Source organism: Amblyomma mixtum, chromosome 4, assembly GCF_055824585.1.
Source record: "Amblyomma mixtum isolate Tamu chromosome 4, ASM5582458v1, whole genome shotgun sequence".
Taxonomy (NCBI): Eukaryota; Metazoa; Arthropoda; class Arachnida; order Ixodida; family Ixodidae; genus Amblyomma; species Amblyomma mixtum.
In genome coordinates, this window is record NC_143015.1 from 130,776,600 (window position 1) to 130,804,375 (window position 27,776).

At 44.1% G+C, this 27,776-nt stretch overlaps 1 protein-coding gene across 2 annotated transcripts; it reads left to right on the forward strand.

Annotated features, from left to right (window-relative positions):
- The first annotated feature begins 119 nt into the window (after positions 1–119).
- Positions 120–27,776, forward strand: Zip48C (Zinc/iron regulated transporter-related protein 48C). Of its 2 annotated transcripts, XM_089588012.1 has the most exons (9): positions 121–328; positions 3,111–3,149; positions 4,353–4,511; positions 8,510–8,624; positions 12,234–12,395; positions 12,959–13,028; positions 16,019–16,117; positions 21,486–21,644; positions 25,148–27,776. In XM_089588012.1, the coding sequence occupies exons 1-9, from the start codon at positions 221–223 to the stop codon at positions 25,224–25,226; spliced, it is 990 nt and encodes a 329-aa protein (XP_089444138.1). In that variant the 5' UTR covers positions 121–220; the 3' UTR covers positions 25,227–27,776. The 2 variants fall into 2 exon arrangements, with proteins under 2 accessions (XP_089444139.1, XP_089444138.1); XM_089588013.1 differs by lacking the exon at positions 21,486–21,644 and having other exon boundaries at positions 120–328.

Sequence of the window (27,776 nt, forward strand, 5' to 3'; positions counted from 1 at the left end):
AAACAGCAGAGACATGGATCAAACAACACAAACATTCAACACACCGACCGTACGAAGTTTAAAAACTGCGCCACCAATTTCTGAATGCGGCTAGTTCCCCGCAACGCCGCACCGGCGGCGCTGCCTGTCGTCTGGTTATCTATGGCGGCGTAGCTCGCGGGCGCATGTGTTCCCGTGTGCGCCGAAACAGGACGCTGCCCGGCCGCCCAGAGGCACCACGATGATACAGGGACTGTCGCCGCTCAGCCAGGCCCTCTTGGGGACGCTCTTTACCTGGGGCCTGACCGCGGCTGGCGCTGCGCTTGTGTTCGTGCTTAATTCGACCAGGGTAAGAATCCCGGAGAGAGCGTACCCGCGTTGTCGGCAGCGCCAGAAACTAAACAGCTGTTTCCGGAACGTGACCGCATGTGTTTGGCCGCTTCGTGCGCGGTTTAACGTTCTTGACAGCTGCGCTCTACTCGCGCTATTTTGACCCTCGGCTGAGAGACTTAAAACGCCGGGGCGCTGCGCGCTGTATTGTGTTCAATCTCCTCTTTCGTAGCTGTGATACTGATATCGCTTCTCGGTAATCGAGTATCTGCACGCGTCAGAGATACGATTGTAAAGCGACCGGCCAGCACGTGACCTGCCTGATTTCGAATGACGGCCGCTATCTCTCTGTGTAACATTTGCACGGCGAATTGGAATTGGTCCCCCTGGTCACAATCTGTATTTCAAGCATTGGTTGGCTTTAGCTTAATGTGTAATGCAGCCGTCTCCAACGCGGCCAGTGCAGTGCCCGTGAGCATTGTCTTGTAGGTGTAATGCGCTGAGTTCACCCGTTACTTATTAAGCACTCGGCTTTCGTTGTCGTGCTTGCGTTGGTGCGAAATCTAGTGCAGATCGATGTTAATACAGCGTTGATTGGTGCTTAGCACACGAGTGTGCGAACTGCCAGGAAAGTAATTGGGTTGCATGCGCAGCTTGTCTAGATAGCTAATTTCACTGGCCACAGTGGGCTGTATGTAGCCATAGCTCTGTTGTGAATCAATTTTGGAAAAGAATTCTCTACACGCTGTCTAGATTCATTTGAGGCTTGAGATTGAATGCTGCAGCTTGAGCAAGCAGTACAGCTGAAATAGACCTGCTTACTGTGCAAAAAAAAAAAGCTCACTATACACACCCTTATGTTTCGAAGCGGCGTGTCAGAAGCTGTGCATGTATACCTGCATACGTACTCGTTCTACAAATGGAGCTGCATACAGGTGAACTGTAGTTGCCATGACACAAAAAAAGCAGCTGTCGCCATGTGTTTTTCCGCTGTGACTCACCGAACACTCCTCACAAAGTTCAGTCCTTGATGACATTGGGAGTTTAGGAGGCACTGAGGTGTGATCTCTTATTTAGCTTGGCTAATTTTAGGCTGAAAAGGTTGATTGCGCTGAGGAATCATAGCCTCGCAGATTAAATTCTTTTCCTAGTGTGTTTTCCACCTCTTTAATTAGTTTAATGAAAGCAAATGTTTGATATTAGGCTCAGATAGAAGCAGTCAAGTTATTTCTTGGGGATTTGTCTCGAGAAGATACCGGTTGTTACCACTGAACCAACGTTTTCTGCCATATAGTAGGCAAGCCATATAGTAGCGTTCGTGTTCGTTGTGTCTTCCTCCTGTGGTCATCTTTTTTGCGCTACCTTTTTACTCAAGTATATGTCACCAAATAGCCCAGCAATAAGTTTTATTAAGCCAAATACGAAAACTGGACTTCCTGGCATTCCTGTGCCTCTTTGTAGTGGATACAACCACAGGAGGAAGACACAACAAACACGAACACTACTGTATGGCTTGCCTACTATATGGCAGATAACTGTTCTAAATACTCCTTTTTCCCCAGAACAATAACATAATGGAATTCCCTGCCTCAGGCCTTTCTGCAAATAGACAATCTCCCCAAATTTGAAAATTGCTTGTACCGTCACTTACCTGAATAGACATCCCTGTAATTTTGTTTTTCTTTTCATACGTTTTGTTTCCCTACTGATATTTTATGGTTGTAAGCCAAAATATTTACCCACTAGCGTTTGTACTTTAGGCCTGTATCTGCAGTGCAGGACAGCTGTGTTGCGACGATTGTCGTTTTCAATTTGACTGTTTTGAATTGTGCACTGTTCATACTTGTGGCTGTGTGACTTAAGTTACATATGTATCTGTTTCCACCCTGTAACGGCCTACGGCTGACAGTATCAATAATTAAATAAAATAAATAAATAACTCCTACAGCACCACTTTTCTCTACGGGTAATTTCTAGAAACTCTGTGGTCAGCAGCTTACAGAATACACCATTTCACTCCGTAATTCACAATCAGAATGTGTTTGCATTGGTCTATTTCAAGCTGACCGCCGCAGTGGCTCAGTGGTTATGGTGCTCGACTGCTGACCCCGAAAGACGCGGGCTCGATCCCGGCCGCGGCGGCTGAATTTCTTTGGAGGAGAAATTCAAGGCCCGTGTACTGTGCGATGTCAGTGCACGTTAAAAGAACCCCAGGTGGTAGAAATTTCCGGAGCCCTTCACTACGGTGTCCCTCATAGCCTGAGTCGCTTTGGGACATTAAACCCCGTAAACCAAACCAAACCTATCTCAAGCTGCTGGCACAAGTGATAAAATTATTTTTTTGTCACTGATTTTGTTTTCTACAAAACTTGTGACTCTGGATATTGATGTTTTAAAGGAAAAAGAATACGGTCACTGACCAAGTCAAATTTCTTGACTTGGTCAGTGACCGTATTCTTTTTCCTTTAACTCAATGCCTGACCAGACGTATTTTCGTCGAACTATTGATTATGATATTGATGTTTATAGTATGCGTATTGTCGCCTTTTTGTTTCTTTTGTTTGTTTCTTTCTCTCCCGTGTGATTGCCGGCTCATTTATTACCCCTTGTGCTTCCGAGTTGATGTCCATAGAAATTTTTGGTGCATGGGTTGAGCCAACCGCTTACTATGAAAGCAACATCTCTAATGATTAATTAGTATCTCTCACCCCCCACCCCCTCCCGTTTGTACTTTTCTTGAGAAGAGAACGAGAACACTGTATTTTATGAATGCAACCATTTCTCTCCTTTGCCTTTTTCAGCGCAAAATTTTAGATGGCAGCCTTGGATTTGCTGCTGGGGTAAGTAAAGCTTTTTTGGGATCTAGTGGCAGAAGTTAGTAGCAGTAGATTTATTAAATAAAATATACGAAATAGAAGATAAAAGATGTTTTCCAGCGGTAAAAACTGCCGCATGTCCGTCTAGCGCCTAATCTAAGTCTGTTAGAAACAGAAGGGATAGTGAGAGATATAGGTAGAATGGAGTCAATGTAGGAGGTATGTTAAAATCTGCATCAAAGTCAAATGGAGTGTGAACACGTAGTTAACAGTTGAAAGTGCCTGAACTTTGTTTTCTACCCAGCCGTAGATTAGTCAGAGATAAAGAACAAAAAAAAAAGTTTCGTTGAGGAATGATCATTGCTTGCAAATAAGTGATAAGCGCTCTGCTTCTGATGAGCAGTGTACTTTAGCATTGATACTGGAAAAAGTAGATATGAGCGCTGAGTGCCGATAAGTAGCAAAAGTACATCTTGGCGTGGACATAAGTGAAAACAAATTGTAAATTCTCGGTAAGGAACAAGTGATGTGCCTTGGCGTCAGCATTAAATGTCTTGTTACCAAAATTAAATAGTCGGAAGTAAAAGGGATCATGTTGTTGTAGAGTGCGAAGGGCATGGGGTCATTGCCCATTATTTTCGGGTTATTTCTGCTACTCTCTTTGACTCTTCTGCAATTGAAATAAAATCAAGTTTTACCGTTTGGCATGTAAGTGTGAGCCAAGAACTACTAGTAGTCATGCATGCAGTTGTGGTGTCTGTCTTTTTGTTCTGTCCATCATGCTGTTCCAAGCTTGACTGTAGACCAAGAGTTCCAAATTACTACACTTGAGCAAAAACACTAGTGTTTTCATCTTATTCAGTCTTTTTATCCTTTTTCTTGTGTTGTTGCTCTTGTGTACTACAGGTTTGCATTTACCACATTTAAGCAGTTAAGCTCGAGGAATACTCTGCCAAAGAATATGACAATATGAGCGTGTCTCTGAATATCACTCATTATTAGTTTGAAAGCATTAGATGGCTCATCAACACGAAAACCAGGCGTCACCTGAAAAGTGGCGAACTAAAGAGAACACAAAGTCAAGCCGAAGTCAAAGTCAAGAACACAAAGTCAAAGTCAAGCCAGACACAGTCAGGTGCTGTCCATAATGACAAGTGCTGCACTCCTCATATTAGTGACATGATCGAGTATTGCTGCTGACATGTCGTTTCTGTTTCATTTGCGCAGGTCATGTTGGCCGCTTCATTCTGGTCCCTGCTCGCACCAGCCATTGAAATTGCCGAGTCATCGGGTGGCTACGGTCGGATGGCATTCATTCCGGTTGGCTTCGGCTTCTTCTTGGGCGCCCTGTTTGTCTACGCCATGGACAAGCTCATACCTTCTTACGTGCGTTTCATCCAAAATCGCCATCATCATCATCAGCCCATCTGTGCCCATTGCAGGACAGAGACCTTTCCCACTTACCTCCTTTTAGCCCTGTCCTGTGCAGAGTTCAGCCACCCTATCCCGACAGTCATCCTAATCTCATTTGTCCACCTTACTGTCTGTCGACCATTGCTACTTTTGCTTTTTCTTGGAATCCAGTGCGATTATCTGTCCTCTGCATTACATGCCCTGCCCATGCTCATTTGCTATTCTTCCAGTTTGTATATACCTATAGTGTTGTTTACTTGCTTTTGTTCTCTAACTGCCCCTGCTTTCTACCTGCCTTTTAACATTGCCTCTCCCTTTCCTCTCTCACCTTTATATCCCCTCATCCCTTTCCCCCAGTGCAGGGTAGCAAACTGGTTTCATCTACTGGTTAACCTCCTCACCTTTCCCCCTCCTCCTCAATTTCGTCTCCATAGCTTGCTGCATGGTCCTCAGTTTACCTTCAGTGCTTTTCATTGGCCACCAAGTTTACCTTCTGGTATTGGAATTTAATTGAAAAATTTTCTCTAACCTATTGCGCTCTTCTCGAAGGTAGAAGGTATCTGCAATCATTATGATTCAAATTGTTTTAACGCTTTCCCTACTGCGCCCATTGAGCATCGTTAGCCTGCTAACGATATTTTCATGCCCCTATTTCAGAACCTTCTGCGTTGCTAATGACCACGCTGCAGATGTAGTTTGTAGGCCAGGAACCAAAGTTTTGTTTCCGATGTAGTTTTGCTTTGTCCCGCGAAGGGGCACTTTCTAACGCGATGCAAAGAAATGAAGACGCGGACCTGCGCTCATTGCCCGCCATGTTGCCCACAGATGACGCCTTCGCCGCTCGACTTCGGAGCCTTCCATGTTGCTTACAGGCACGATGCGCATCTGGCTTGTAGCCGGAGAACTGAAGTTTTGTTTGCGGTGTAGTTTTTTTTGCCCCTACAAAACGGCATTTTTTGAACGCACTCCGAAGATGTGGTACCATCAAAGTCGCTTGGCAGCCTCCGCATGCGTGGCACGCGCTCTAAGACATAGCAAATCTCAGGACTCCATTTCGTCTGCGAGTGATTTAATCGACGTCCTGTGCAACAACAAGCCTGAAAATGTTGCAAGGTACTGAAGATGATTCAGTTTTCACATCAGTGATGATGGAAACCAGCCTGAAACACAGGCGGCCGCACTCCGATGCACAACTATAGGGTTTCCAGTTATTGTTTTGTAGCAACTGTACTATTCAAGATAGAAATGATTTTTTTTTGCAGAGAGTGGCCAATAGAGTAACAAACATTTTGCATATTTCAGAAAATTTTAAACATTTTTTTCTTTTTAAATACAAGCGTGTTTTTGCAAGTTTTGTTGAATTTTTTTCTAAAATCTCGTTTTTAGAAAATAAAATTTCTTGTTGCAACATAGAATTTGTTGTTTAAATGTATGTTAATAGAAAGCACCTTTATTCAGCTCTGTTTTTGGGTATTGCAATCAATATTGAATGCAATAGCTTTGACAGAAAAAAAATGTACTGAAACCTTCAGAAAATGGTCATTTCCCCCATGGTAGGGAAAGAGTTAAAGAAAAACAAATTTGAGCTTTCTTTATTTATGTACTATGCAGGGGTGCCTGCTGTGGCCCTGGCGACTTTTTGATGGAGGCGAAATGCGAAAATGCCTCAGTGCTATGCAGTTCTGTTGCTGCTTAAAGAACCCCAGTTGGCCTGAATTAATCTGCAGCATTTCAGTGCAGTGTTTCTCATGGATCTAGTGCAACTTTCTGACATTATATATCCCACACACCATACATATATTGCTTGCTTAGTTGCCATGTCATTTTGCTGCTTAATGCAAAGTTGCAGATCTAGTACATGCCGGTGGTGACTTAATTTTGATGGGGACAAAGTACAAAGGTCAGTACGTTAACAAACTCTAGGCAGAGGAAAATAATCGAAAGCTGGGTTGGTATGATGTAACGATTATTTCCCCGATTCCATTCCATTTTGAAATTTCCAGCCCTTTGCCAGTGACAGAAACAACACTACATCTTACATTCGCTTTACTTTTTTGGTTCATCCTCAGGGTATGGTTTTGGATCAGTCAATTGCGACGAAGTATGAGAAATTGAAAAACGGAATGGAATCTGGAAAGAATGTTTTTGTGAACTGTACGAGTGGTGGTGGTGATGATGATGGAGGCAGTGCTGATGGGAGGGGGGGGGGGGGGGGGGGGGGGGGGGGCAAGTGAACCAAGAGCTGTTCACTATGGTGTGTCTTATATCTTGCATCATGATACTTCTGGCATTAGTAGATCTTCTGTAATTTGAATTTGCAGGTCACTAAAATTTTGGTTGAAATAATGGGCGCCTTTTTAATGTACTTGACTGAGTTTGCTATCTATCAGTTCTTGAGTGGCCCGACACAAGTGTTAGGATTTAATGTGGGATGATATTTCATATACGAGGAAAAAAGTGTGACATGTATTAATGAATAGCAGGTAGCTGGAAATAATCTGCAGCTCTGCACTGCAGTGTTACTGATGGTTTATAGTACAGCTTCGAGGTTATCAGTTTGAGTGCCGCTTTTAGATGCTCGTTCCTGGGTTTAGCGACGTGCCTTGCTGTTGCTAGCATATCGAAGGCAGAGGATGAAAGACAGTGATAGCAATGAACGCGAAGAGGAAAGCAGCGGAGGAGGGTGTGATAGTAGAGTGAAGGCAGGTTGGGCGACGGCGTCCCGTGCCGTGGCAAACGGCAGCGCGCAGAGTACTGCGCGCTGCCGTTTGCTCACCGATGACGTCATTGGTAAGGTTGTGCATCGCTCTCCAGAGATGGCAGCAGGGTAGGGTGCACTGTAAACACGCTGGGCCTTTGCCCGAGGCGAGATTCATCAGAGGTGGAACATTGTGCGCGCTGCCTAAGTCGACACCCAGAGGTGCCTCCGTTCCGCATTGCGTGCTCCATATGTGGTCACCTACGGTTCGGGTGCTACAGCAGCTCTGCTCAGAAATCGCATTACCAAGAAACAATCGTTGACTAATTTTTTTCATTTGAATGTGGAGCAGTGGTTAGTGGTCATTGTTGGTTTATATTTCGTATGCAGAGAATGAGACATGTTGTGCACATTTCAGTGGCCTCTTGACAACTGGAAAAACATCTTGAGAAGTCTGTACTGAAATTTTAATACTTTTTCTTTCACAGCGTCAGCCGTTATAGCCGTTCGTATATTTGACTACCTGTGGTCATGTACCTAGCTGAGGCAGTTGCATGCGCGCACCTTGAAGTGCATTCACATTTGCGAATTGTGAGAGCTGTGCAACTGGTTGTGAATCTCATCCAAAGAGAGTGTCAACAGTCCTGACATTCACACTAGCAAGCATGACCTGCAGCTTACTTTCTTTAATCGCCGCCGCGGTGGCTCAGTGGTTATGGTGCTCGGCTGCTGACCCGAAATACGCGGGTTCGATCCTGGCCGCGGCGGTGGAATTTCTTTGGAGGAGAAATTCTAGAGGCCCGTGTACTGTGCGATGTCAGTGCACGTTAAAGAACCCCAGGTGGTCGAAATTTCCGGAGCCCTCCACTATGGCGTCTCTCATAGCCTTTGTCGCTTCGGAACGTTAAACCCCATAAACCAAACCAAACTTTCCTTAATCGTCTCATTCGGAGTGAGAGTTTTCTGTCTTGACTGTTACCGGCAACAAGGAACCAAGTGTAAATTGAGGATTGTGTCACTTCGGAGGTGCTGCTAGTAGGCTCAGCAGTTTGTGACACAAGTTGTTGGGGAAGTTGGGAAATTGAGTAGCGTGTGACCTCCCGTGACTGTTGCTTTTCGGCGCTGCAGAACCTCTGCAATTTGCGAGTATGAATGCACATTTGCGCTAACAGCTGATGCTGAAACCTGCGTTGCATTATGCGAATGCCCTCTTTAGCTTTTCTACTTTTTTCTTACAAGTGGCCTTGTGGTGCTGCTTTCCTCCTCTCCACAGGATGGCCACAAGGCTGACCTGGCACTGGCGATGCAGCTGGAGAGAAAGTCATCGCTGAAGCGCCATATAGAGGTGGGAGAGGAATCCGCACACGCCTACCGAAACGGCTACTCGGGTAAGCCAGGGATGGTTTCCCGCTGACATAGCAGAGTCACAACCATCTCCTCCATGGAGCCGAAATGATTTCAGAGCTTGTTCACTCATCAGTGGTGCGTGCATCCTGCATTCTGCAGTAGATAGAGAGGGAAGGGATTGAAAGGTGGGGAGGGGAACTGGAAGAGCGCTCCACAGGGCTACCCTATAATGGAGGAAAGGGATTAGGGGATGTAAAGGAGAAAGGGAAGAAAAGGAAAGGTGGGGAGGGGAACGGGGAGTGCTCCACATGGCTACCCTATAATGGAGGAAAGGGATTAGGGGATGTAAAGGAGAAAGGGAAGAAAAGGAAAGGTGGAATGTAGCAAAGTCTTGACCTATTGTGCAAGCATAGCTTCCTCAAGATTGAGAACTTAATATACTTCGGGACCTCTTTTCTTGGCAATGCTGCAGAGGCTAGGCAGGAAAGGTGAGGAGACGGGCTTTTGTCCGCGCATAGCGTTGTTCATTGTTTGGCTTCATAATTTCCCCCTTCATAGCCTCTGCAGCATTGCCAAAAAAAGTGGTCCCCAAGTATAGCGTAGCAGTGATAACAAAAGGCTGATAATTTATGTACAGTAAAGATACGGCTTTCAGCCAGAGGGGGTTCACTCAGATGGCCATATTGACCTGCGATCGATGAACACCACAAATTATAAAAAAAAAAAAAAAAATCGGCTATGCTTCTTTGTTTCGCTGACTGTTGGCTTCATTCATGTTAGTATAGCAGTGGCATTAGACTGAATTTCCCCACTGCCTGAGAGGATGCATTGATTACCCTGTAGTTATTTGCCTACTATTACAGACCTGTCACTTGGGTCCATTGTAGAGCGATATCTGTACAGATGACTTTCTTTGGGGGTGTCGGTGTTGTAGCATGTCTTAATAAGAAAAAAATCCTGTGTTCCCCCTTCTCACCGCTAAGAACATAGTTTGTATGAGAGGCTTTGAATCTTTTTAGACTTGGGAACCCTAACAGTTTTCTACAGATGTTGAGGAACCTCTGCATGCCTTGGATTTGGTTCCCTTTTTCGTGACATGAATACAAGAAAGAGCTTCCAGATGCGCGGCTCCTCAATAAATTCCCAAATTTGATTTAGTAATTTCTGAATGTAGAATGAAGCAGTGTGATATAAGCAATTACAGTATGGTCAGTCCTAAAGTAAACTCTACAAAACGAAAGGTTACGATTGAGGCATACATGGAGCTAGGTGCTTAGGAACCCAAAAAGCACCCCAAGGTGTCTTAACTTTCTCCGGAACTCAGTTAGAGCCCCTGATTCAACTGGAACTTAGAATCAGACCTTAGAATGAAGTGGATGGGGGGGGTTGATCACTGTACCTGTTGCCATCACATCTTCTCCCCCTGGAGACAGATACGAGTGTGTAGGCATCTTGGAATCGTCTCTTTGAACAGTTGCAAGGCAGAAATGTTTGCAGAAAGCCAAGAGGTCCACCGTTTCAATTTGGATGTTTTATTGTGGGGCTGAATCACACCATATGCTAATTATGTTCTGTCATCCTGGTGTATTGTTACGTTTTGGCCATTTAAAATTTCTACAAATACTGTAATGGCCCTTGTACTGAATGCATCTTGCCCTCATTGTGGTGCATTTCTTGGGAATGACTTGGCAGGGTTGTGCCGCTTCTACATGGCAAAGCCGATGTCCATTCAAGGACTCAGTAATATACCAAGCACCCCTCATCAACGCCATTTGATTCCACACTGTTCATTAGAAAGCAGTGAACCAACAATTTTAGCCTAGCAAGGTACAAATACCTTATTCTAGCAGGGAACTCTTGGTAGTTATTAAAACAGATGTTTTTATGTCTACAGTCGATAGCAAAACTATGCGGGACGCAGGTATGCAGAAACAAAATAATTTTGGTGTTGTCAGATGATTGCCTGAAATGCCTACATGTATGAGGGAACATAGGTGTTCCATCTGCTGGTATCAATACCAGGTCGTTGGGACATGAGGTAGCTCCACAGCGAATTTGTTCCCAAGCACACGTGGCCTATAAACTTTTGCTCTGGACTGTACATTTTTGCATGGACAGCTATTGGAGACTTTTTGTGAGGCCCTGGCTGAATTTAAACTTCTGACTTTGCACTTTTTGTTTTGGTAATCCTGCTTTTTTTTATTTTAAAGAACCTTACCCACAGCTGCGGCTCAGTGGCTTCGGCATTCGTCTGATGATCCCGATCCCGCCCGCAGCGGCCTTATTTAGAAACAAAAAATACCGTTGTGCCGTGCAATGCCCGCACATGTTAAAGAACCACAGGGGATCTAGATTAGTCCAGACCCCTCCACTGTGGTGTCCCTCATAGCCATAGTCACTTCGGGATGTTAAAAACCCCACAATCTGCAATCCAATTTCAAACAACCATTTTACCTTTATGGGTAGACACTCTGTTAGGATTATCAGTTAGGATTATATTGCTCGAAGCAAAATTTCTTTGTTGTTGTTACAAGCATAACATGCTCTTAAAGTGCACTGCTGCTCCTTTAGGGCATTTGAATCAGAGTGTCAGTAGGCAAGGTTAGGTTAGGCTCTAAAAGGAGAAAAGGTACAATAACCGTATCACTCTGGTTAGTCATCTAAACTTTACCATGAGGGAGAGTATTTAGGCAGTGGTAGAGAAGGAAAGAGAAGCAAGTACAGTCAGCGTCAAATTTAATGTAAACAAGAGAGCTGAAACTGCAACAGAAAAATGAGACAATTTTAGCTCTGGGAGACACGATACTAGCGCTCTTGGTTATCACTTTAGTGATGTGAAGATCGTTGTTCCAGCGAATAATATTAATGTTCTTCTGTTCACATCTCAGTTATTCTGTTTGCATTTCATGTGACGCAGATGCTACAAGAACACGTTAGTGCAATTCAAAAGGGGATAGTATATTTATTTATTTTATTTATTTGAAAATACTGCAGCCCCATTCTAGGGGCTATAGCAGGAGTGGGTACAAAAATGTGGAACAATTCCACGCATACAGGGGTACATTACAAGGATTACAAATATAAACGCAAGAAAAACAACATACAATGCTACGACTCAATTGCTGACGCAAAATCAGAGATTGATAGTGCACGAATGTTGCCATCCAAAGAATTCCAACTCTCCACAGTGCGTGGAAAAAAACTGTATTTGAAAACGTTAGTGCGGGCAAACAAAGGTTGGATATTAAGATCGTGATGGCTCCTGGTTGCAGATGGTTTTGAAAACGAGATATGCTTACCCTCTGAAAGGCAATTAGCAGAATGGACTATGGAGTGAAGAAGTTTTAAGGACTCAGTTTTTCGGCGGGATGCAAGCGGGCTTAAGTTTAGGGACATGTTTGAATACAAGAAGAATTTTTGTTATGCTCGCACTGAAGAGAATATTTTGTGGATTTCATTTGTCAGGAGGAAAGCTCTCCATGAATAAAGTGTTTCTCAGGCCGGGAGGGACCTTCGGAGTTCCCCGCGGTTTAAAAGATTGACTACGCCTGGTGTACACTGTTAAAATGAGGACAATAAGGAAGTAAGTGGGCAGTACATTTGTTCATCTACTCAAGAGTAATGCAAGCTTCACATCTTTCTCATCGCAGACCCCAACGTCCAGCTTCGCAAGAAGCCGCTGACAGCGACGACACGCGTCTCCGTGCCAACAGCAGTCAGTGATGCCGAGAGCGCTGAGACCTTGGAGAACCTCAAGCGGTGGAAGCGCATCTTCCTTCTCGTTGTTGCTGTCACCGTGCACAACATTCCCGGTGAGAAAGGCCGCTCTTGCGTTACCTTAATTTGTGGTGAATTCATTCAATGTCCGCTGGCGATTGTAATCTTCATAGATGTCATTGCCTTGCAACTTTGCTTTGGTTTGTCGCAGCCTTTGGGCAAGTGTCATTCTGGTATGGTTGCAGCAGTGTACTAAGTTGAGGTTTTCTGGTGTGGTACTTTCGACAAGTGTTGTGCACTTGTATTGAGATTTATAGTGGTTGGTAGTTTAAGGAACACTTACAGTTCACCTTTATCGGTTCACCTTCATCACACCAATTGTTCTCTTTCATTCGAATGTTTCCAGTAGCCACCAGTACTATGTGGAAGCATTTGGTACCTTTGTAGCCTGGTGGAAATTAACCAATTCATCTCTAGCTGGAAGCAACTGAATGCCAATCATGCCCCAAAATGTATAATAGAGCAGTACGAAACGCCATCCACTTCCATTTTCATCTCATTTCACCTCTTCGATTCCAGCAGTGGTGCAGTGTGTAGCATGCACTTGGAGTCTGACAGAGCCTAACTGCCTCCTTTGCATATTTTTCGTTTTGTGCAGAGGGGCTTGCCGTTGGTGTTGGCTTCGGTGCCGCAGGAAGCTCGGAGCATTCCACGTTTGAGACCGCCAGGTAAGTTGTAATGGGAAGTCGTTGGCACTGCGTGACTTCGCAATACCACTGTCTGCCCCGCCGCGGTGGCTCAGTGGTTACGGCGCTCGGCTGCTGCTGACCCGAAAGATGCGGGTTCGATCCCGGCCACGGCGGCTGGATTTCGATGAAGGCGAAATTCTAGACGCCCGTGTGCTGTGCGATGTCAGTGCACGTTAAAGAACCCCGGGTGGTCGAAATTTCCAGAGCCCTTCACTGTGGCGTCCCTCATAGCCTGAGTTGCTTCGGGACGTTAAACCCCAATAAACCAAACGAAACAATAGCACTGTCTTCGAGCCTGTCGCGGTTTTTTAAATACCGTATAAATGCATGTAAGGGCCGCACCAGTCTATGGGCCACACCCCATTTTCCCGAAGGAAATGTGTAAAAAAAGATAAGTCCCTGTAAGGGCCGCACCCGAACTTTCCATGACCCAGGTGGGAATAGCCTTCTAAATGCACGCGCCGTGGCCTTCGCGATCAGCTGCAGCTGCGAACAACGGTGCGCTTGATCGCGGAGGCCACGCACGAACCACAGCCTCTGAGGCCATGAACGTGCACAGGAGCTTCCAAGTGGCCCAGAGGTCATAGTCATCATCATCATCTTTTTCCTCCACCGCGACCTCCCGCTATCCTCATTGGCATCAGTATCGCCAGCTCTAGCCTTTTGTTGCTTTTGTGGCGTGTTTGCTGTAGTTGTAGTGATTGTGGCTTTCGCGTGCTGCCGCTGAGCATAGCAGTTTTAGCACGATGGGCAAGCACCTTAAAAGCTACACGGCTGGGAGTTAGCTCTCGAACCCGGCAAGCGTGCGGCGGGCAGGAAATTCGACGTGGCCGAGGAGTGCGTCCGATGATGGTGCAACCAAAAGAATGCATTGAGAAACACAAGCTGCAAAAAGCATGCTTTCCGAGGCAAGCCGTACGAGTTTCCCGAACTGGAAGGGCTGCTCTGCTATGTGATGGAAGTGCGGAACAACGGCTACACGTTGACAGTGGATATGCTGCGCGGCTTCTTTTGGGATGAGCGCACACCAGAGCACAGCGCCAGCTCAGAGTTGAAATACTCCGCGAGTGATGACTGAATGCAGAATAGATGCCGATCATTGCCTGATTGGTGTCTTCTTGCTTTAAAAAAAAAAAATTTTTTGCACATCGCATGTATGGGCTGCACCCCGAAAATTGGCCCTAGAATCTGGAAAAAAAAGTGCGGCCCTTACACACATTTATACGGTGTGCTGGTAGATGCCTTGCATGCATTTGCGATGGGACCTACTGTAGCTGTGTCACCGCCACAGAATTTTTAATCACAGGCACTTTTGTTTATTTTTACTTGATTAAAAAACCCATTCACTGGGTACTGTCGCTACAGTTTTGTGTATGCTTTGCCCCTTGGCATTTAGCATGCCAAATCGTCAATCGGGCTAGAGTGTGGATGCATAGAAGCAGTGCCTGTCAAGCTTACTCGAAACTTCACTCGGGATCTGAAATGCCTGTGCGAGAGCGGTTTTTAGGTGGGCACATGGCAATTAAAACTGGTTTGGTTTGGTTTGTTGGGGTTTAACATCCCAAAGCAACTTAGGCTATGAGGGACGCCGTAGTGAAGGTCTCCGGAAATTTCACTATTTTCGTCATTTCTACACGAAATGTAACCAGATTTGGCGCAGATATGTACAGTCGCCGATCGATTTTTCTGACTTGGCGGGACCCGGAATATGGCCCGAATAATTGAACAGTTAGAAAAATCTGTGAACTTCAAAAAAGTAACTTTCCTGCGAAAAACCGCCTTTAAAAATCGCGAAAATCGTCCTTCCCCATGTTCCGCCTACAAGCGATATTAGACTGTATTTGAGCCATAGTCACTCTGTCGTCTTGCCCACACCCTCTCGCTTCACGATACCAGACAGTGCGACACGGCTGCAAGTCATGCCGCAAACAAATGCACTCGCCATGAGAAGCAAGGATAGGCAGTTTGCATGTGGCAACAACGCTTGCTAGGACCGAGAGGATGCCGCAAGAGAACCCATGGGAAGACGCAAGCGGAAGCAAGCGCCTCTGAACGAACTTTCTCTCCTCCCCTCAACAGCTGTCCGCTGTCCCGTTGTACCGTTTTCAATGCGATTGCGCACTCTTTGTAAGCCATCTCGATGGCAATGGAGAGCGTCCCGCTGTCTCATATGGCAACGATGGAGAACAGATAGCCAAGCCTATCTAGCCAAAACAGTATCGTTCTATTATCATTCACTATGAAATGCCGAAGGAATGAGTGATAGCAATTGCAGAAAAAATGAAATCTGGGGAAAATCAACCTTTAAGCTTATTATCTCGTTTGGTTCAATCATCACCTCATACGCTTTTGTTTTTAGTCTGACAAATGCTATATTGCAATGATTGGAAGTCTAGCAATTACCTGGAAGATCAATGTAGACTGATCAACCAGCTAGTAATCGCTGCAGCAGTCCCAGGGGCCCTGGACTAGGGGTTCTACCCACCAAGCTTGCTGACACTTCTATTGAGCAAGAAATGCTCTTCATTCATTCATTCATTCATTCATTCATTCAGTCTCCTCTTTATGGTGATGCTAGATGGTGGCGCTCCGTCATCTGAAACCCCCAGAATTCATGAGGAGCCGGGACTATCAAGTGCGGTTCATTCAGAATTTTTGATGACCGCACATAAAGAACGTGCCATTTTCTGAATAGGTACTGCACATTTCACTACAACTTTTTGTCAAGAGCCAGCTGAAGACCCGCGGGTTAGGAAAAAAAATTAAATTAAAAAAATAAAAAAATTTGACCATATTGGCCATTTCATTTGTGGTGTCTCTCCTTAATGAGCTTTGGACTGGTTGTGTTTGCGTGATCTTGTTGAGTGCTGCTGAATTGTCATCACCGCGTGTTGTTAGAACAGCTGTGGAGCTTTTGCTTCAGCCTCATTCACTTTTCCGTCCCCCTTTTTTTGTGTGTACGTGACTAGAAACCTGGCCCTTGGCATAGGGATCCAGAACTTCCCTGAGGGACTAGCTGTGAGCCTGCCACTGCGTGGGGCGGGCTTCTCCAAGTGGAAGGCATTCTGGTGAGTGTTGCTGTTAAGAGCTGGCCCTTTGGTTGGCAGAGTAAAATTTTGTTGCAAGTCACAGCTCTGAATTAAAAAGAAATTTAGAAGGATTTTGCACACCCACCTATTAAGGGGGGATGAGGGGATCGAAAGCAACTTTTCTATTTTTCGACTTGGACTGATGAAATTTGGCAGACTGGCTTAAAACAGCACCAAACAATCAGATATAAAGTTTAACAATGACAGCTTCAGTAGGCTCGCTTTTATCATTGTTTATATGTTGTCCCCATGTTGCTTGCTTCTGGAAAGCCTAGCATAACAAAAAAAAATCAAGCTACAGGTCTGTAAATGCTTTTAATATTTACTAAGAAGTGTGGTGTAAGTCAAGACTCTCTTAATTTTTTTTTTAATTTCTCTGTTGTTTTTTTTTAAAGGACACAATATGCACCTTCTTTTATGTCTCGAATGTATCATGCTCTAATTGCCGTGCAATAAAAACATATGAGCCTAAATGGTAAATCTGAGACTGTCTTGACATAGACGACATTTCAGTGATCACAACAAAACTAACGGGGTAAAAATCCATGCACCCATTGCTGTGCTACGCTTTCCACGAACAACGTATTAAGCTCAAAACAAACTTTCGAGAAAACAAGCCTGAAAGTTCTAAGCTAACACACACTGTCTATGTGTAGATGCCAAAAAATATATTTATTTGGAGCCGCTTAAAATTTATTTTTTGGGTGAAATATTTGAGTACAACATAGAAACAGTGTTGGAGGTGCCAAAAACTGTACTTTTGAAAAATTGACTTTTTTTGTGATTTTTGCGATCTGATCCCCACATCCCCCCTGTACTTCTTGGCAAAGCATGCAAATAAGGTGAACCTCAGCTGCAGAGGTAGGGAGACGACTTTACAGAAATACTGAAGTGTCGGGCTGAAAAATTTTCGACTGTTCTACTCACAAACACAAGACCCAAGTGCTGATGACAAAGAACTATGCATGCACGTGAGTAAATTTTCTTCTAAGTTGTGTCAAATAGTTATATCGCACATGTAACTTACATGGCGAGTAAGTTTACCACGAGAAGATTTATGATCCCAGTTAACTCCTGGAAGATTGAAGTCTCCTAGTTAGCAAAATTTTTTTGAAATGACGTGGTATGTGACAAAAACCACGCAAGAATTCAGGTGGTGAGCTGGGCGCAGGTTAAATGGCAACGAGGAAGATTGTCCGCATCGATTAGCCTGGCCCCAAGGAGCAACTGTCATGTTTTTCTTTACCAGCACAGCCACCCCACCAACTCTCATTCATCTGTTGTGATAAAAAAACTTGGTAAGAAAGTGAGAAAATATCTTAATCATTTATGTTACTGTGTAGCCAAATTCTCATTAAAATGACGACATGATTACAGCCTCAAGTTGGTTACACTTGGTAATGATCCTACAGGCATTGATATTCTTAAAACGCTACTCTTTAGTGTCAAGAAAGTGATGTCAACCTTTCTTAGAATTGTATTGGTGCTTTCCAGTTTTTACTCTAGAGTTTTTTATGCCATTCAAAATGGAAAGGGCGCCGGCGTGGTAACTCAGTGGTTACGGCGTTCGGCTGCTGACCCGAAAGACGCGGGTTCGATCCCGGCCGCGGCGGTCGCATTTTGTTGGAGGCAAAATTCTAGAGGCCTGTGTGCTGTGCGATGTCAAGGCACGTTAAAGAACTCCAGGTGGTCCAAATTATCCAGAGTCCTCCACTGTGACATCGCTCACAGCCTGAGTCACTTTGGGACGTTAAACCCCAATTAACCCAGAACCAAATGAAAAGGTTGCTGTCTGTACAAAGTTTTTCATTAATTAAAGTTACTTTCATTTTCTGAAGACTGTCCCACTGAAGTTTACACTTCCTGAGTGTTTCATGAGCAGTCATCTGTAGAGATATATAGGTATTTTTGAGTTTGCAAACATTCTTTATAATTTGCTGTTTTTATTCGTAATCTTTGATACCACAAGCTAACTAGTCGTCATTTACCCGGCTTGCCAATGCAATGAATTCTGCCAACTGACTTGCATGTCATTTCAAGCTTACTGGAAGAATGTCAGTTGAAACTTTGCAGTGCAGCATAGAGTCTATCTCGTTTGCATCTTTGCATCTTGTGATGCACCAAATACCACTTAATTCGAGCATCTACTCCTGTTCTCTGTTCTCTAGCTCAGTAAATCCTGCTTCCAAGAAGCTTACCTACAGTGTGCCCACAGTTGTGTGAACCGAGCACTGGGCGTCCCAGTCGGTTACACATTTTTTCATGTTAGTTTGTTGTGTGTGGAGTACTGCCACATCCTCACCCCTGGACCAAAATCAATTTTCCAGCAAAGCACGAGTGCTAGGCCCATACTTCAGGGCCTGGATTTAACTGGACATCCCTGCTTTAAGTTAATGTCCAGGCAAACACATACAGTACGCGTCATATGCCACTGAGGTACAGTGCTGTGTGCACGACCAGGCCAAAAGATGACTGCAGTCGCTCTTTATAGAGCTCTTTGTAGAGCTCTTTATAGAGCTCTTTATAGGGCTCTTTATAGGGCTCTTTATAGAGCTCTCTATAGGGCTCTTTATAGAGCTCTTTATAGAGCATTAGTCCACATGCTCGTTCCTGATCCACACTGAATTTGAAATACTGAAGCTCCTTCTTTATGTTCCGATAAGTTGAGGTCATGTGCTGAAAAGATGGTGCTTTTGGAATGCCATGAGACGCCAAGAAGGCGAGGCGCTAAGGAGCACAACTGCACCGGTGACGCAGCTGTAGATAGATTGGGGTTGCGTGGTTGTGTTCTGTAGAATTGCATGGCCTGGTGGAATCCGGTGAAAGTGCTGACTTGCATCGTTGTTCCAGCAAGTCCAAAAGCAAGCACCAGCATGGCTGATAGTATTGGCTGATAGTATGGTTGTGCAAATAGTCGCTTTTTTTTTTTGTTCAAAGCAAACTTGAAGCAAATTGCAATTTTCTTCAATTGATTTTGAAGCGAATATTTTGAATACCTTTCGCACACAAAAAAGATTGAACGGCACATCAAACATTTTAAAAATCTTATTTTTTTTTTAACTCGCAAGGTTATTACATGAAAAAAAAAAGAGAAGTGCATTGAAGCTTTGTCAGACAACTCATTGAAGCTGTGTCAACTTTCCACGAAAAAAATTGCCATCGGGAATGGGGGGAGTCGACCTACATGTGGTGCCAATGTATTTGTGAGATGTGAGACCTATATGTGGGGCCTCTGAGTGCTTCTTTTAGTTGCGTTTGCATTGTTGCGCTGCTGTTGCTTTTAAGTGATTGAAGTGAGCGTTCCACAAACGTTATTATTTGCCGCCACGGTAGCTCAGCGGTTGTGGTGCTCGGCTGCTGACCCAAAAGATGCGGGTTCGATCCCGGCCGCGGCGGCTAGAATTTCTTTGGAGGAGAAATTCTAGAGGCCCGTGTACTGCGCGATGTCAGTGCACGTTAAAGGACCCCAGGTGGTCGAAATTTCCGGAGCCCTCCACTACGGCGTCTCTCATAGCCTTAGTCGCTTTGGGACGTTAAACCCCATAAACCAAAGCAAACCACAAACGTTATTAATTAGAGATGAACACTTTGAAATTTCGAATATCAATCATTTGGATGAAATTGACTATTGAATACTTTACTATTCGACCGAAATTCTCACAGGCCTACTGATTAGGCCACATGCTCGTTCCCAGTCAGCCATGCCCACTCAGGCTGATAAACTGAACTGCACGAAAGACGCAGCAGCACATAGGTATGGATAGTCTTAACAGTAATCGTGGTGCAACTGCCAGATGGCTGGAGAAAGAAGACAAAGCGCTGTGCTGAGTTGGATCTTCACTTGTCTTCGGATTGCCAAAACATGCAAACATGGGCACGAACAACATAGTGCTGGAATGCACTCAGCCATTGGCAACAGCAGTTGACATCATATAAGGTGCGAAAAATGCAGTGGACTCTCATTCAGACATCCAGCTTGTTCGAAGTGCCACTTTGGATTCTTCAACATAAAGCGCTGTAAAGAGATTCCCCATAATTTGAACTTATTGAGTTTGTTGAGTTTGAGTTTATTGAGTTTGAACTTTATCAAGATTCGGCTGTATAGACATAGGCTTGCTTGAATTGAACACACTAAAGAGTAGAACAAGCACCCTATTAATCAAATATGGTTCCCAATTGACTCTTTCACTACTTATAGGTTTGCATGAAGCGCGGTCTTCACTTCTGCACGGGTGGATTGTGATTCGATTGCTTTCCTTGAGGAAATGTACAATGTTTAAAGTAACTCACGAATGTGTCCTCATAACTTTGCTCACTGGTAATGTTTTATGAATGTTTGCATACCCTTTGATATGGCCAGTGCTGTATGAACATCCCCACCGTTTTACTTGGATAGGTTTGGTTTGGTTTATTGGGGTTTAACGTCCCAAAGCGACTGAGGCTATGAGGGACGCCGTAGTGAAGGGCTCCGGAAATTTCGACCACGTGGGGTTCTTTGACGTGCACTGAGTTTTACATGGATAATGTTTTATGAACGTCCACTTGTCCTTGTACACAGCCAATGCTGTATGAATCTCCACAACTTTGTACAGGGGTGATGTTGTACAGAGAGAGAGAGAGAGAGAAAGAAAAGGATGGTAAGGCAGGGAGGTTAACCAGGCGATGCCCAATAGGCTACCCTACACTTGGGGAGGGGTACAAAGGGGGAAAAAGGAAAATGAGCGGCAATGAAATGAGTTTTCTAAGTGTCCAGCGACCACTATGTCACGGGGACAGAGGGCGCGCACTGAAAACTTGAAGATTATAGACGGGAACACAACCCCGAGCCCCTTAAGAATCTCGGGAGCACTTTCGCCGCTTTCCTTTGTGAGGGAGGTTGTGTCCAAGGCCCCAGAACCTCGGACTCTGTTAAAGGACGCGAGTCCAAGCGGTAGAGAGTAGCAGTCAGGAAACCGCGCTCCCGCTCAAAATGAGGGCAGTCACAGAGGAGGTGTCCGATCGTTTCATCGCAACCGCACTGGTCACACGCTGGAGAGTCTGCCGTTGTGATGAGATGGGAATAGGCGTTTGTGTGGCCACTCCCAGCCACAGGCGGCACAACAGCGTAGTATCACCGCGGGGGACGCCGAATGGTATATGAAGCTGAAGCAAGAGGTCAAAGTGGTGCGAGCAGGTTGTCCAACCTCCAGGGGCAGACCACGATGTTACAGTCAGTACAAATGTGCACATAGCCTTGGACGTGGACAACATTGTATGAGTATGCACATGCACATGGCCACGTACGTGGGCGGCGTTGCACGAAAGGTCCATGAACATGCGTTTAGCAGCCCTGTTCCTCTCCCACCAGGTATGGCCAACTGAGTGGAGTAGTGGAGCCGGTGGCTGGCGTACTGGGCTGCCTGGCAGTGACCATGGCCCAGCCCCTGTTGCCCTACGCCCTCGCATTTGCCGCTGGGGCCATGGTGTACGTCGTTGTTGACGACATCGTGCCTGAAGCACAAGCATGGTGGGTGGAGATCAGCTCTTCAGAATGCCAGCTGTTGTAGCTGCAAACTTTTAATATGATGAAGTTTCCTTCACTGAAGTAGTATTCATTGCTCGCAACAAAGCCACTCAATAGCATTTCTCAAAAGCCTATGTGACTGTCAATCTTGTCTGTGTCCAAAATCGCATTGTCGGTAAATGCTTGATAGGACGCTGCTTTTTTGAAGAAAGAGTCAGCAAGTGCAGGGTTCAAAAACTTTTCGGTAAATTTGACAAAAATATTCTAGCAGAGAAACATGAAATACTGCTCATTGATGCATTACATGATGCTGAACTACTGCTTAACTGACAAAAAGCGTCGGAGGTCGTGGGTTCGGATCCCACCGGCGGCATGTGGTTGTTTTTTCTTCTGCTTTTATAATCAATTTGCTTTAAGCGATAACATATTCAGTAATATTCTAAAATCGGACAACAGCGCAAAATTAATATAAAAAATTAAAAATCCCCTCTGTCCCTTGGTTTCTGTGGCTGTTGGCTTTTCTCATATTTATAACGAGCCCCTCATTCCCCTTCCCTTGTTTGCTTAAATGCTTAGCGAAGGCCTCGGTTCTGGCAGCCTTGACGCCATAGGAAGCATAAGAGGGTTCTCACGCAGCTTCCACCCTCTCCGTTCAATGACGTTCTACGTCACATCAGTGGTAACTCAGAACGTGCTACATCCGCCGCTTATGAACGTGGGTGGCACTGATGAACACTCCCAAGGTTAGGTTATTTGTAAACATAAATACCCCCGAAAGCAGAAGGTTTGACAGCCGCCGCCGTAGCTCAGAGGTAGAGCACCGGACGCATAATTCGGAGGTCGTGGGTTCGGATCCCACCAGCGGCATGTGGTTGTTTTTTCTTCTGCTTTTCTAATCAATTTGCTTTAAGCGATAACATATTCAGTAATATTCTAAAATCGGACAACAGCACAAAATAAATTTTTAAAAAATTTAAAAATCCCCTGTGCCCCTTGGTTGCTGTGGCTGTTGGCTTCTGTCATATTTATAACGAGCCCCTCATTCTCCTTCCCTTGTTTGCTTAAAAGCGCGAAGGAAACACAAGGACGAGAAAAGGAAAGACACGGGTGAGGATGAGCGCTGGTCCATGTCTTTCCTTTTCTCGTCCTTTTGTTTCCTTCGCGCTTTTTACAGTCATGCATATACACCAACTCGTCACCCTTTCAGCTCAACTACCGCTCTATGGTCCAGCAGTGCATGAAATTTATAATTGCTAAGTTTTAAATGGCCTTGAGTATAGAAAGTTTGCCAACTTTCGGCTCAACTACAGCTCTATGGTCCGGCAGTACATGACATTTATAATTGTAAAATTTTAAATGGCTTTGAGTACAGAAAGTTTGTCGCAGTGTCAGCGCAACTTCAAATATGCTGAGTTGCGATGTTGCTTTTTGTGATTGGAAATGTAGCTTAGAAGATCCAAAATGCGAAGCGTTGTGCCAGATGACTAAAAAGCGAGCTTTAGTTGACGAGAGAAGAGTTTAACAATGGCATGGAGGTTACAGGCATTGGCTTGTTATTGTGGATACCAAGTGCACCCAATGGGGTAAATGGCAGACATAAACTGCCACTGTTGGCTACCCTGTATATTCAGTGATTTCAGTGCTGTGTTAGTTAATCTGAATCTCTTGCGTGAGAGTTTACTCAAAAGAGCGAAGCTTTACGATGTGCTTTTCTTGCTTTGTTTGGCTTTTCTCAATCACCACTGCAACCTTAAAGGGGGAAGCTGGTCTTAGAAAAAAAAATTTTTGTTATTCAAGTCACAATAACGGAATCTTCAAGAAACATGTATTTTTGCGTGCTGATTCCAAATATGTAATTTAATTTTATGTAAAGCAAGTCCTTGTGCACATATATAACATTAAGCAAACAAGGGAAGGGGAATGAGGGGCTCGTTATACATATGAGAGAAGCCAACAGCCGCAGAAACCAAGGAGCACAGGGGATTTTTTAATTAATTTATTTTTTTGTGGTGTTGATAAAGTAAGAATATTACTGAATATTGCTGTCGCTTAAAGCTAATTGAGTAGAAAAGCAGAAGAAAAGACAACCACATGCCGCCGGTGGGATCCGAACCCACAACCTCCGAATTACGCATCCGGTGCTCTACCTCTGAGCTACGGCGACGGCTGTCAAACCTTCTGCTTTCGGGGGTATTTATGTTTACAAATAACCTAACCTCGAGAGTGTTCATCAGCGCCACCCACGTTCGTAAGCGGCGGACGGAATATATAACATGTTATTTAACTTTTTGCCTAGAGCTTTCAATAAATTTTGCACCGGAAAACTTGTCAGGACGCATGCCATTGGCTTGTCCTGACATCAAACTATGCAATAAGGGCAAAATTATTATCCTGCCTATCATAGAAGATGAGTTCCAGGGTTTTGAATTTGCCACTTCACAGATGGGAAGAAACTGATAATTTCAAAATCTTATAGCTCACCTTCTACAAGAGGCAGCATGGTAATTTTACCCTTATTGCATAGCTTGATGTCAAGAGAAACCAATGGCATGCAATCTGACAAGTTCCGCGCAGCAGAATTTCTTTCAAACTCTCGGCAAAAGTTACTTAACATATTGCATAAGTGCACAAGGACTTGTACATAAAATTAAATTACATATTTGGAATCTGCACCTAAAAACACATGTTCCCTGAAGATTTCATGGTTGTGAGTTCATTAATAAAAATTTATTTGTAAGACCCTCTTTCCCCCTTAAGGGGGGACACTGGTCTTGAAAAGAAAATTTTATTAATTTAGTCATAGTTATGAAATTTTCAGGGAACGTGTATTTTTGTGCGCTGATTCTAGATATGTCATTTAATTTGATGTAAAACTATTCCTTGAGCACTTATGCACATTTTATGCAAGTATTTTGTGGAGAGTTTTGAAGAAAATTTGCTGCAGGAAACTCGCTGAAATGTATGCCATTGGGTTCTCTTGACACCAAGGAATGCAATAAGGGTAAAATTATCATCCTGGCTCTCATAGAACTTGAGTAATAGGGTATTGAAGCTGCCACTTCACACAAAGGAATACACATTTTCCTTCTCATTTTTGAAGCGACAACTTCTAAACTCTATAACTCAAGTTCTATGAGAGCCAGGATGATAATTTCACCCTTATTGTATTCCTTGGTGACAAGAGAACCCAATGGCATACACTTCAGCGAGTTTCCCGCAGCAAATTTTCTTCAAAACTCTCCGCAAAATACTAGCATAAAAAGTGCGTAAGTGCTCAAGGAATTGTTTTACCTGAAATTAAATGACATATTTAGAATCGGCACACAAAAATGCATATGCCCTGAAGATTTCGTAACTGTGACTTCATTAATAAAAATTTTTTTTTCAAGACCAGTGTTTAACCAACCCTTTCGAACTCTTTCTTGTTCTGGCTTCACTGTGCGTGTGCTGCAATTTGTCTACTCCGTTAATTGTTCTTGACCGTCCTGCCTTTCCTTTCCCTGCAGTTCAAACGGCCGATTGGCATCGTGGACAACCGTGGTGGGGTTCATCGTTATGATGGCCCTGGACGTGGGGCTCAGCTAAATCGCGCAGACGCACCACTTGTTACTAGCCGACACCGAGAGCGCCTCCTCTCTTTGGAATTGTGCTGCACGCGGTTTGGGCTGCGTGCCTCTGGGACCAAGCAACTGTTTTCCACAATTCAGACATATTGCGTGGTGCACTGTGTCACGTATTTGCACCATCTTGTCGGCAGATTTGTAAGATTTTTTTTTTTTATTTCCCGAAGTGATCTCTTGTATGTAGGCTGTTTTACACGTTGCTCATAACCAATATAGTATCGCACATGGCGATGTATGGGGAGACACTTGCCCCTTATGGTTGTGTAATAGTTGCGGATAATGCAGGAATCCAGGACTGATTTGTAAAAAACTTGCTCCTTTAATTGAGGGGGTAAGTACTCACTAGCATCCACGTGAGCGTAGCCACATGGCTACGAATACAGCTAGTGAGTACTTAGTCCTTTTGTCGACATCTGCTTCACTTTGGAGAATTTCTGTAAATACATAGGACTAATTTACTGCCTTGCAGAATTAATAACGACATACAGTGACTGTGCATTTACGTACCTGTATCCGTGTGGCCATTAGGTATTGGATCTTTGGTTCAAAAAGTATTTGGTACTAAGTTTGAGGCCTTATATAATTAGCCATTGGAAATGAAATGTCGCGGTTTTGTGCGACTTAACTCTTATAACTGCTGTAGGAATGATGTGTTCAGATTGGGGCGTCTGGATTGCAATTTGTTCGGGAAGTTGTGCATTTAGTGTGTGAAAAAGGCCTCTGTAGCATAACCTTGTTTGCTGAATGCAACTAGTCTGTCAGGCTGATGTGTGAATGTAATGCTTGCGTACACTATGCGAGGGACTCTTGAGTTGGACCGCTGATTTTGTGATAGTGAGTTATGTGCGAACATGAACAAATGTATTCAGTTTTTGTCTGCAACCTGAAGCCTTGCGGAGCTGTGTTTATAGCATACAAGGCACGAGTTTTCTTACTGCATGCATTGTCAAGATTTTTAATTACGCATTACTTCCAAACAAACTGCAATTATTAAACATGCTTTTATGCCTTTGTTGTGCCAAGCTGGGATACCCAGCGCAGAGATTGTTTGTGCGTGTTCAAGTAGCTGATGATTCAACAGGATAGCTAAACGGATGAGTTGGTGATACATTATGCAAAAAATAGCGTGAACAAACGGGAATGAAAGGAATACACAGGAACAAGTGCTGACTCTCAACTAAAGCTTAATCACAGGAAACACGCTTATAAAAGGAAACAGAAAATAAAAAACACCAAAACCAGAACGCACGTGTTACTAAGTGATATCCAGATATGCAACCTCACAGTCACGCAGGAGCAGGGATGGTTTGCTGACACACAATCTTGTTTTCTTTGCCATATTACACGCCTCGATGATTTCCCTGGTCGACTGGCCGGGGTGTTTGTACAAAATGTCAGTACAATGCAAGGACGGAAAACAGGATTGACACTCTCGGCAATGATCAACTAGATTAGTGGAGCGATTAGATTCTACTGAATTGAGATGTTCTCCGAGTCGTGTGTTAATACAACGTCCCGTTTGCCCAATGTATATCTGACCGCAGGACAGGGGGATTTTATAAACTACCCCTTTGGAGCACGGCACAAATCTTTTATCGTGCTTAACACCACAAGACGCTACAGATTTCTTGGGATTGCTGGACTTATTTTCAACCGCGGAACAAATTTTATTGAGCTTATTAGGGGCTGAAAAAACCACATCAACTTCATACCTATGGGCCACATTTTTAAGACCATGAGAAAGGCGATGTACATAGGGAAGGACTGTGAACTGATGATTCTTTGGTCCTGAGCCATGGAACAACCAGGCTGCATCTTTCAGAACAAATGATCAAACGTCTTAGAATCAACTTTCTTTTTCTATGCCTGAAATGTGCAATTTTAGAATAGCAACTCTACGTGTGCCGCACACACGTACATGAAAGTATTATATATAATTCACTGTAACAGCTCAAATTGTGTCCCTTTTTCGTCCTTATTATGACCTCAGTGTGCTCTGTCTCTTTTTAGAATTTTTGCTAATGTAAGGAAATCTTGTTATTCTGGCTTGCTTAATTCAAATTTCCAGCCTATTCAACTTCACGCTTTATTCCTGTGGACATCAAGTGTATTAAAAGGGCTCCCTTTAAATGAAACTCCGCATTGATTAAGTATTCTCTTCCATTTCAATTTGAATTACCAATGGTCAACTGTACTTGAAGCTGACTTTCTGTAACTCTGGGTTACCATTCTGCTTGATGCATTCCCGGTTTTTGCAGAGGAGCCTTAACATTTTAGCAAACCACGGGTATCGGAAGTTTTGTTTTTGGTTTTCTGCAATGCATAATATGTGTGGTGGTTGTCTGGTAGGTGTTGGGGGGGGGACTGGTTTTGTAAAATATAGCTTGGCGGAGCTTCGTCTGGCAAGTTTTGCTTATAAAAAAAAATATTGTAGTGACTGCGTGAAAGTAGCTGATTGGGATTGCGTTGTTTTTGTTTTGAAGTAATTAATATTAAAAGCATCTCATTGCCC

What these genes read in the sequence shown, in the direction of transcription:
- Zip48C (XM_089588012.1), top strand. Translation starts at nt 221, where the DNA reads ATGATACAGGGACTGTCGCCGCTCAGCCAGGCCCTCTTGGGGACGCTC. An exon ending in TCCAAGTGGAAGGCATTCTG is followed by an intron (nt 16,118 to 21,485) that starts GTGAGTGTTGCT and finishes CTCTCCCACCAG; the next exon opens with GTATGGCCAACTGAGTGGAG. An exon ending in GTGCCTGAAGCACAAGCATG is followed by an intron (nt 21,645 to 25,147) that starts GTGGGTGGAGAT and finishes CTTTCCCTGCAG; the next exon opens with TTCAAACGGCCGATTGGCAT.